Source organism: Mycteria americana, chromosome 7, assembly GCF_035582795.1.
Source record: "Mycteria americana isolate JAX WOST 10 ecotype Jacksonville Zoo and Gardens chromosome 7, USCA_MyAme_1.0, whole genome shotgun sequence".
Lineage (NCBI taxonomy): Eukaryota > Metazoa > Chordata > Aves > Ciconiiformes > Ciconiidae > Mycteria > Mycteria americana.
In genome coordinates this window covers 50,521,628-50,532,560 of record NC_134371.1, presented here as the reverse complement: position 1 = coordinate 50,532,560, position 10,933 = coordinate 50,521,628, and the positions used below count along the sequence as shown (strand labels likewise).

At 37.2% G+C, this 10,933-nt stretch overlaps 1 protein-coding gene across 7 annotated transcripts in view; it reads right to left on the bottom strand.

The window, feature by feature from the left end:
• Window positions 1–319: 319 nt before the first annotated feature.
• The window catches only part of ARHGAP29 (Rho GTPase activating protein 29), a 56,766-nt gene continuing 46,152 nt past the window's right edge, over window positions 320–10,933 (bottom strand). For 4 of the 7 annotated variants that reach the window (XM_075508332.1, XM_075508331.1, XM_075508337.1 and 1 more), the window contains 11 exons: window positions 9,680–9,846; window positions 9,006–9,134; window positions 8,735–8,833; window positions 7,071–7,234; window positions 6,638–6,826; window positions 6,352–6,489; window positions 4,501–4,733; window positions 3,495–3,801; window positions 3,216–3,324; window positions 2,730–2,849; window positions 320–2,197 (listed from right to left, as the gene is read on the bottom strand). In XM_075508332.1, coding sequence (XP_075364447.1) covers window positions 1,302–2,197; window positions 2,730–2,849; window positions 3,216–3,324; window positions 3,495–3,801; window positions 4,501–4,733; window positions 6,352–6,489; window positions 6,638–6,826; window positions 7,071–7,234; window positions 8,735–8,833; window positions 9,006–9,134; window positions 9,680–9,846 — 2,551 coding nt within the window. In that variant the 3' untranslated portion in view covers window positions 320–1,301. The remainder of the gene's footprint in view (window positions 2,198–2,729; window positions 2,850–3,215; window positions 3,325–3,494; window positions 3,802–4,500; window positions 4,734–6,351; window positions 6,490–6,637; window positions 6,827–7,070; window positions 7,235–8,734; window positions 8,834–9,005; window positions 9,135–9,679; window positions 9,847–10,933) is intronic. The other 3 variants (XM_075508336.1, XM_075508335.1, XM_075508334.1) reach the window with 3 other exon arrangements.

Sequence of the window (10,933 nt, the reverse complement as noted above, 5' to 3'; positions counted from 1 at the left end):
GGGAAGAAGGCAAAGGGAATGGAGGAGGAAAGTCCAGTATATTTTATGTTGTAAAAACAGAAAAGTGATTCTTTGCTTTTCCTGTCCTCTGAGAGTCCTCTTGGTTCTTATATCAGTAGAAAGTACCATGCTAAAATAACTGTACTCTATAGTACGTGAGAAAGGGTCAAGCTAATTGTAATCTCATTAAGAAAGGCATGCTGCCCCCCCATCCCCGGAAGACAGATGCAGCAGAGTACTATACTATTGCAAAGGCCAAATGTCTGTATTTTAATAAGTTAGAAGAAATCCAGATATAGAAGCCATAGAGTCACTGAAATGTTAACAAGTTAATATATTTTAAAGCAAATATAACACATTGTACACATAAAAACCATTTAATACAAAGTGAAAACCATTAGATGCACCTACTAATGCAGATTTTTGGTTATTTTCAGCTCTTTCACTGAAACTTGGAAACAATGCTCTTCATTTCAGTCACACCAGGTTAAGTGGTGAAACTGATCTATAGCAAGCAAATCACTGCCTCTTCATTCACCTGGGAAAGACAGCACCACTGCAACTGATAGTCTCTCCAGAAGGGCATCCAAATGAAACAGGCTGTGCACATTTGCCCCACTCGCTAAGCTATACAAGAAACCAATGTGGATTGATTGCTTCTTCTGAACAGTAAAGCTCAGTAAGTGCATCCTTGCTATACAAAAAAAAAAAAAAAATAAAGTGACAACATAGAAAACTGGCAACAGATAACCATGTCTGCCTAAAATATACACATATGATACATAATTATGGGCCATGCTGGCCAGTCTGTAAGTCTGTTCAGGAGCAAAGCTTTAATTGCACAGATTAGAAAACTGAACGAATGCTTTTACAGAGCAAAGCACAAGCTTTGGTTTATGCTTAGACAGTGAACATTAAGCCTTCCATTTTTATTATAACGTCTATTATGAAAAATGGCTCCTTTCACTGCTACACGCAATAGTAGTTTCTCTATGAATAAGCACTCCATTCCATACAATGAAATGAAGCTCAGTGTCTTATTCAAGGAACCCATTAGCTGTATCCTAGACTGGGGATGCATTAAATCTTTATGAAAAGCTACTTAATTACAAAAAGTTTTATTTATTTCCTTCACAATTCCCCACCCCCCCACCCCCTTTTTAAAATGCTGCATATATAAAAATAACTCAAATATGGCACAAAAGTGGGATTCTCAAGGGAAGGCAAAGGATAAAGGGGCAAAGGGAAGCCTCCACCGGCAACATCAACAAATTGGATACAGTCCAAGAGGAATTTGCACCCTATACAAAATGAGCTTCCCTGTGTTCCAGTTCTTGGATCCTTTTTGGTCTCAGTCTCTGGTAAGTAGGCTTCAGATCTGTGGGGTGAATATCCTCTGAGCTAGTTTTTTGTTCATTTGTGTTTTGTTCAGGATCACCTGATGGAAGTACGGAGCTCCTAGCCAGTTTCACAGTATTATCCTGGTGAAGCACAGCACTGGTTGGTACACAAGCTTTTGCTAAAGAGCCCTCTTCATTTTGTTTTGATTTGTTAGAGGGTGGTTTATAAAATGTCCCTGGAGGTGGTTGCAATGTTCTTGGTGCCCTGAAGGCAGCAAGAGGATTGGCATCAGGACCATTCCCTTCTGTTGCTGTCCTTCCTGACCTGACAGAAACAGAATATGGCTTACTAGGAATACTAGCATTAGCTGAATTGTTACCAATGCTGCATGATGAAGATAAGGCACCTGCAGTTCCACTCTCAAGTGCTTGGTTCTCCTGGGACACCTTAGTCACAATCATTGCTGTCCTTGCTGTGATATCATACTGTTTATATTGCTTGTCCCAAGTTTTTCGCAGCATCTGGGTGTCGTAACAAGGAAGTCTGCAGCACGTATTAACAGCAGGGAGTGCCTTCACCTCTGAAACTTCTTCAATAGTAGGGCTTCTGCCAAGCTTCTCTGGAGTTACTGCTCCTGCATTTCGTGAATTTCTTTCATTCAAAACACATGGAGGAAGTATTCGGTCTACAGGTAGGCTCACAGGGCGAGTAGCTGGTTTTGTCCTTGGAACCCGCAAAGGAACTTTGGTAATCTGACGGTTAGGTTTTGCAGGAAATAAGTTAATTTTACAGCTGTCTTCACCTAGAGAAACAAATGAATCGTTGTCTCTCTCTGAAGCTGGACTCGCAGCATCACCTAGAAACACACAAATAGATGTGACTGGATCTTTGCACTAAATATACAGAGAATTCAGGAAGACTTTTGCCAACATCATATGAACTTTATTAATGATCCCTTGACAGCTGGTATTTTAACAGGATAACAGTTTTTAGGTATACCTTGTATACATACTAGGAGTATCCTACTTTAACCAAATGTTAGCATTTCAATAGCAGTAAAACACATACTGTACAGATATAACCAAGGAAGACACTAAGGAGAAGATATGCAAAGAGATGCGGCACTTTTTTTTTTGCTGGTGCTTTCCTGGTATCCCTGAATATTTTCAGTTTTAATATGTTTCAGAATGTTGCACTGTTAATGTACAGGACATGACTGAACTGGTAACACCAGCTGAAAACGAGTATAATTAAAAGGGATCATGTATAGTTATTCCTAAATAAAGTAGATGAAATCATACCTACATTAAAACAAACCACTGCAGTAGCACAGGTAGATAAACAGAAAAAAATCATCTTACAGAAGATTTATAGTTAGGTTAGCAAACCTGGCTCTTTTGGAGCAGGAATATTAATATCCAAAATGCTGATAGCTGATGATTCTGTCAGAGAATTACTCTTCCCAGAGCCTTCTGGTTTAGTTCCAGCGAGTGGCAATGATACACATTCTGGGGGAAAACAATGGTCAAAACATCTTAATTGCTGGATATTGGTTTGCAGCATTATAGTGGATTTCAGAAATCCACAGTCACAGCAAAATTATCTTTTTTTTTTTTTAAAAGGGAGAAACCAAAACACTGTTGTATTCTCTTACCAAATACTTTTAGCTGTGATTCCATAAACACAGGTTTCTTGAAAGCCTTTAGAAAGATTTAATTCTCTGTTCCTCTTACAAAGATAAACAGTATAACAAGCAGTGATAGGCAGGTTTTATCACTTGCTTCTGTCTATAGTGCATGCAGCTCTTCAATTTAATCTGGTGCATCCATGACTGCTTACTCACCCACCCCAAGACTTAATAAAAGCGCACTAACCAGTTACAGATGTATCTACTTGTTCTTTTGTATTCTTGCTATTGTTCAATTCCAAAAACAATGCAGCTGTTTCTGAAGCTCTGCTTTCACTTGGAGCTATAAGAGTATTCTGTTAACAAAAGTCAGAGCAAAAGTAAATGAGAACTCAAGAGGAAAGGCACTCTTTAACAAAAAACCCACAAAGATTTAATAGAAGTGCGCTCTGGAATGCTGCAGCATTTGACACAGAAGTTAAGATGGCACAGGTAGCATTGCAGCAGGACAAGAAAAGTCACTCACTTCCTTTACAGCAACAAATGACTTCCTCTGCTGCTGTGGCTCCCTCTCTTCTGCTGATAAAGCAACTCTGACCGTAATGGCAGTTTCTTCAGACTGAGATGTGCTCTGAAGTGGTTTCAATGAAACATCAAATATCTTTTCATAGTATGTTATGAGCAGCTCCACTACCCGGGCCTGATAAGGGTAATCCACAAGTGATGACAAAGAAACGGTAGCATCTGTTTGACGTGGCCTGATCAGAGTTGGGCCAAATATTATGCCAAGGTTGCTGGCTGACATTTTGTTTTCATCAGACTGTTCTGTAACCCTGCATAAAGAGGGAAAAACACCCCAAACCCCAAGAGTTAGAGGGTTTTACTACTTCAGAAAGATTTTAGATATTGAAATATAATGTCTACACAGGCTAAAAGACAATAAAAAACTGAAGGTGGGTTTGGTGTTCAGGCAGAATGGTTAGTGTTATTTGTGGCTATTTGGTATTTCTGGAGTTGGGGAAAAAATGTCTCTCTGATTCTAAGTAATAATATAGCTGTGGCCCAATATTACCCATTTTTATTGGTAGTCATCAGCTTGGTACATCCTCATCACATATCATCACACAATCCAGCATTTGGAGGACAAGTAAGTGAAATGTAACTGGAAAATGGTTACTAAGAGACATCATACAAGTTTCAATTTTCCATTCAGAGCCACTAAATCACTGTCCTGTCTAGGTCATATCCTGATTTAAATCACACTTAGGTCCCTACAGCTGTCACTAGTTACCACTTGCTGGCCCCAATGCTAGCAGAGAATCAAGAATAATGGAGCTCAGCTCTTCCTCCTTTCTTTCCATTTCATAACCTGAGAGTTCATTACATTGGAAAAAGAAACAGCAACAGAACAATGTCTTCTAAGGCATATGTGAATTCTTCCTCTACAGTCATCAAAAGGGTACAAGAGTTTCCTAGTACGCAGCATGCGGCAGTTTATTTTTCAACATCAATTTGCATTTAAAGTTTCTCACCTGTGAAGGTGTCCAATAAGGTACTGAAGAGTGTTATAGTTTGGTACAGGTAGTTGTTTCAGAAGATCTTTAATTTTAATGATGATCCTATTCAGTTCAATACAGATTGACTGTCTTGTCTTTGATTTGGGGCTAGCTTGTTTAGCATCCAATTCCTCATTAACATTCTGGCTTTCTTTTGCAAGTCCAATGAACTCATTGTAAAGCCGAAACAAAATCAAGGGTTCTGGAAGCTGAAGAGATACGAACATTTCAGAAACATACTCAAGCCTGAATTTTAACTTCTCTGTTTCCTTCCTTGTTTTCTTCAACTTTGTCTGGTCTAGCATCTTTTCTTAGATGATGACATTGTTTAATCCTTGTTCATTAGCTCGAACCACAATTTGTCAAATCCAGTCCCAGGTAACAAAAACACTGCTCCCTACACCTTTCTCCAGAAGTCTTTTGCTAGCCCTTTCCTACAATAGCTTCAAGACTGAGCATTTATCAATACAGGTACAGATTTCAAGAAAGGGAGTGCTATGAGGGAGGGTGTCACGTTGCATACGCACAAATACCATGATAATAGAGCAGTTATTCATTTTTCCAGTCTTTCATAGTATATTACATGTGGTATCAAATTTAGTCCATATTCCATTTTTTAAAATTGGATTTTAGGCCACGTAACATTAATTTTTAATTGTGATTTAAGTATTCTGTCAGTATGAAAATGAATGTTAATAATAAAAAAAATTACAAAAAAAAAAAAAAGACACAAAAACCTCCAACCTGACCTGGCTATTTGCATTGCCCCAGCTTAGATAAAAGCAAAAAGTAGGAAGACTAGATAAAACTCAAAATAATTAGTTTTAATAATTAGTCTCAAATAAGGTTTAACTCAGGATTCTGTCTAAAAATGTCTTAACTGCATGTTTCTAGCACTGTTCCTGTATTTAAAATGAGGTTTACCTAAAAAACACACCAACACATCAGCTACAAAAGAAGCAACAAGACCAGAAGAAAACATGTTCTTTGACTTTTTAATTATGAGCCCTATTCAAAATACAGCACAGTGCCTCAAACTGGTACCCCAGTATAATGCATATAATACACTACCTTTTTACTCTAATAAATAGGCAGAGTATATCTTAGTAATTTTTCAAAAGCACTTAACTTAATGGTGATGATCATAGGATTGGAATGCTCATCTCTGACAGCCAGTGTAAGCAAGAGGACAGGACCATGCCGCTAAGGATTATTCCTTTCAGGGTTAACAAGTCTTCAGAGTGACTCAGTAATTTCACTGGGCAACACCCCAGCCTCATTTTTTCAGATACATACTGAAACTGTTTTGGAAAACTCAATCATGAAGCTTTAAAGCTCCTTTTTGAAAAAAAAAAAAAGATGGATGATTCCTCCATAATGAACACATCATCATGACCATGAGTGTTTCATGAAATTTTTGTTAGCATGTATTAACAGCAATACATTAGCATTGTCTGTGTGAAGAGGCAGGAATATGGGAATGTTTTAAACTTCACATAAGACAGGCAAATTCAGTAACTGGAGAGGTTTTAGATATTAAAGCTTCACTACAAATGGATAAACAAAACCTTGTTCTGCCTATGGTACTAATATTTAAAGAGACATTATGCCCATGTGGAATACAGATTGTAATACCAGCAGTGAGCAATCTCACAGCTTTCCCTGCCGCTGTCACAGGCTCCATGTGAAAATAAAGAAGCCTACTGCAAATATACAAGGCACTCACTTAATCTTCTGCTGCAGGACTGCTGAAAAGGGTTTTTCCTCTTGTACTGAAGAAATATACTATGCTGCTTTGGTTTTCCATCTGACCTCTCAAGTACATACCTGGCGGAGATACAACTTGAGAACATTGCTGATATCATGTGCATAGAGTTCTGAGAGCTCGACCAAATCCTTTCCATTTTCAAAAGCTTGACAAAGCTTTTCAACTCTTGATTTGGCTCCATTCACACGATAGATGCCCTGAAATTAAAAGACCAGCACAACTATTTTAAATTTAAAAGACGTGTGTAAAACACAGATGATATCAACGTTACAGCATTAAAAAAACCCTCTTAAGATGTTAAAAAGATTGTTCGTACTTAAGTTTTATAAACAAACTTGAGCATACCTTGACATTCAGCGCTCTGCTTTCAATTTCTGATGTACACTTTTTGATGATGAAAGGAATGCCATCGGGAACATTTTTAGCAGCTTGGGCAAATTCCACTCCAAACAAGTGAAGCCTTCCATGAAGTTTTTTGTGCCCACATTGAATAGCTAAAGTCTCTAAACATTTTTTATGGCATGCAAGTGAACACTACAGGGGAGGAAAAAAAAGCACATGGTTTGATACAATCTGACACCATAAGAAATATCTCTGCTGTTTGTCACCCCATATGTGAGCAAAAGGAAAGATTTATTAGTCTGTTGTGCTTTTGCTTTGAATTCATGATGATTCTATAAGCCACAAAGTCTTTTTATACAGAAAAATAATGCAAGTTTCCAAAACTCCTGACTTTACATAAATCCCAAGCAGCAATTTAAACTACTTTTCAACTTACCTCCTCACATTCAGCTCCGTGAAATACCACTAAGCTGTCGCATTCTCTGCATTTAGATGGAGCTCTCAGCTTCCGTAGTTTGTGTGTTTGTGCTGCTTTGGACATATTAGCGTTTCTAAAAGGTCCTGGAGAATTTGCAGTTTCAGATGTCAGATCATTTAAACCTGGAGAGAGTTTCTCTGTTACAGTCATTCTAATATCTACTATTGGGATAGGGTGTTTATTCTGATTTTTTAAAACCGTGCTGCAGAACACAGTAATAGCAACTATCAAAGTAATAAAAAACATTTCAATCACAAGGAAGCAAAACGATGTTACAGTGTACATAACAGACACATTAACTATCAAATCATCTTACATAAAAGTGGACTCAATCAATAAGTTTTGCGTTTTTAAGTATTTCAGTTTTCTTCTCCATTAATGGCATGTGAAAATATTAGGACATTTAATTCCAACTGCCCTGCAGTTCAGGCAACTATTCATGAAAGTTTCATTCTATATATTTCCAAATCCTGTACTAAAGGATGAAAGATGACATTATGGTTTGGCCTGTAGTGTTTCTGAAATACTTAAAGAATACTTTGCAGCAGGGAAGAATTAACACACACTCACAGCAGAACTCAAAGTAAAAAAGAATCACTGATTCTCAGTCTCCTATGATAACATAAAAATATTTTCTAGAGGATTCTAAAACAAAATAGCAACTGCTGCTTTTTGTGACCAATTTTTTCCAAGCAACTTACTTAAAATGTTATCAAACTCTGTGAACCAAAATACTTTGTTTTACAGATAAAAAACTTAAACGCATACAGTTAATTGCCTAGAAAGCTTCTTAAAAACTCAAGTATTGATTAAACACCACCACTCTCCAAGTGAAAATTTCCATTCATTAACACGTTGCCATGCTTTAAATCTGAATCTAAATTAGTATTGTTAACCACAGGCTCATTCCTAGAAGGCAAAGTATACATTTAGGAAATAAGGACTAACTGAAGAATTTCCTAAAGGCTTTACTGAGCAAGTGCCACAAATATTTCCGAACTAGTTTGTAAGTACTGCAGACATCCCATAGAACTATTTCTGATAATCCAGTTATTCAGGTTTCAGTACCTGTGACAACATTGTCTTTATACAGTCAAAATTCATTTGAATATTAGAAATGGTCAAGTCTGGGACAGACATTGCCAAACTTGCTTATCTAAGTTGAAAAAGGTAAAATCTCCATTATTACCCTAAACATTTGGATCCATTTTTTTCCAATTTGCCAATTACCAACTCTCCGTATCTGTGCATTTCACTTCAAAGTTCAGAAGTAATCTTAAATACCTCAGTGCCATGCAGCTAATTTTAAATGCAAATGTCTGGAGGGAATGGTTAGTGGATCATTTATGTTTACCTCAGGAGGGTGAAGACACTAGAAATGTTCAAAGACTGCCCATATAGTTAATCTAAATGTATGAAGACAATTCTGCACCGCTTCATTAAAACAACTTGAACATTATTCTTCAGCTCTCAACCTCAAGTGGATGCACACTGTATCGAAAAATAATGCTGTTGGTAGTCACAGCCTTGTTAATGTACTTTTCTTAAGCACATTAAAAAGAAAAGCCACACTCTACAACAAAAAGCATCTTCTGGGGACTTCAGTATGGAAACAACATTACCACAGTCTGAAGGAGATGGTGGCTCTCTTTCATCAAGATCATCTGCAGATGACATAGTACCAGTGGAAGGTGTTCGGGGAAGTCGTCTTTTAAAATCCCCTAGCAGATGAGAAAAATTTTCAGGAAGCTGTAAGTATCAGTTCCACCCAACTGCTCATTTTCATTATAGGCTCTGTCCAACACTTGCTAAACTAACAGCAATGTCTTCATTTATGTAAAACAGTCCAAAAAAAAAGACTTCAAATTAGTATAGCAGTGAGTGTAGCTGTACCTGGGCTAGCAGATGGAGAATCCATGGATCGTGACTCACTGCTTCCTCCTGCGCTTTCAGAATCACTGCACATTCCTCCACTCTGGTTGCCAACTGACCATGATCTGAACGGTGGTGGCCCTCGCATTGCTTTTGAAAAGAAAATCCGCAAATTCCAAATGACAAGGACAAAATTACATTCTTTTCATTTAAAGACTAACTGTGATTATATTCAAAATAGGAAAATATTGCAAAAGTTACACAAACATGCAAAATAGTGAAAAAAAACCCCACAGCATATATTCCTGTAAAAGCCTCAGGATGTAAGAAAATGAATTTCAGAAACTTGACAGTTGTGCTTTTGTGAAAGACTTGAAATCAACCTAGTATTTACAAAATCAATGGATTTTAAATTGCTAAAGTTAATTGAAATAGTTTAGTACACTGAGCTTGACAGTACTTGCTGTCTGAATTGCACCTCACCTTTCTTGTAAAGAAACTAGGTATACACACAGACAGTTTTCCATTTGTCCTTATACTCAAGTACACAACTGTTTTCATAGGCTTTGAACTTAAAAATACATTTTTTAACCCCTTCAGTGCTACATTTCTGACAGTGAGACATCAAGCACCTGTTTTTTTTCCTGGTATTTTTATTTAGAGACTGAACTCCGGATGAAATACAGAAGAACTACCTTGGATATCTGTGCTGCTGGAAGATCTCTTCTCTCCAATCTTTTGTGAACGATGATAAATTGGGCTTCCCACATCATCTAACGTCTGAGCAGGAAAATCTCCTGAACACTGAGATAAGTTACCATGTGACGTATGGACACTGTTGGCTGATTGCTTATTAAAAACCCTTCAGAAAGAAGAAAGTCATTTGAAGAGTGAATACAATAGAATTAAATGAAAAGCAATGTATTTTTTTATCCCTGAGCACTACAAATGCTTCATTTAATTGCTGTTCATGAACATACATATTTGACATGTAATTATTAAAGCCCAAATTAAAAAAAAAAAAAAAAAAAGGGTGGCAATTTATTTTTAATTAAATATGTGCAATTTCCCAGTGTTTCTCCCCCCGCTACTGTAAATCAGCTTTTCCACATCCCTGCAAGGTATTATGACCCTTATTTTGCAGACTTTGGAAAAAAAAAAAAAAAAAAAGAAAAGAGACAGCAAATCTGTTCATCTAAAGATCAGATTAATTCAGAGGCTATTGCATCCTACTTTTGTGCTTTCCTCCAAAAGATTCTCTGCCCAGACATCAGGACCATCCACCTATAAATATGTAGGCATTAAAACGCTGTGCTTTAAAAGCACAGAAAATAGTTGAAGCTGCCAGAGAGCTTATAGTCAGTCCATTGTGAAAATCTGCTCTCAAGATAAGGACAGAAAACTGTTAACAGTAATTAATGTAAAATGCTAAAGCACCCTGTGGACAAAATGGCCTGCTAGCCAAGTTTAGCAGTCAGGAAGCTGTTCCTTAATCAGTTCTACCCTAGCCAGCTGAAGGAAATAAAGACTTAAAACCATTAAAATTTGCATTTGTCCAAGCTACTGTCCCTTAAATAAATGCAGACCTAAACAATACAAATCATCACTTCAAGTACATGAAGAATCACAAGGCCATGTCAAAGAAAAGAAAAGGTGGGGAGAGGGGAGGAGAAAAAGCACACTCCTATAAATCTTAAGCAGCAAATAGCTGTGAGAGCACACACAGAGTTTGAAATTTCATGGTCATCAGTTTCTCAGGGAGCTGCATAGTTAAATCCCCTTAAGTCAAAGTTTATGAGTATAGCCTAAATCAGTCTTAAAAGGCAGGAAATTTACAGACAAGAACTAAGAATCTCAGCTTTAACTTTGAATTTCCTGGCTTTTGTTGGTAGAATTCTGACTCAAGCGTTAGGTTTTTTGTATTTAGTTTCCTTTTGAAAGACGATGAC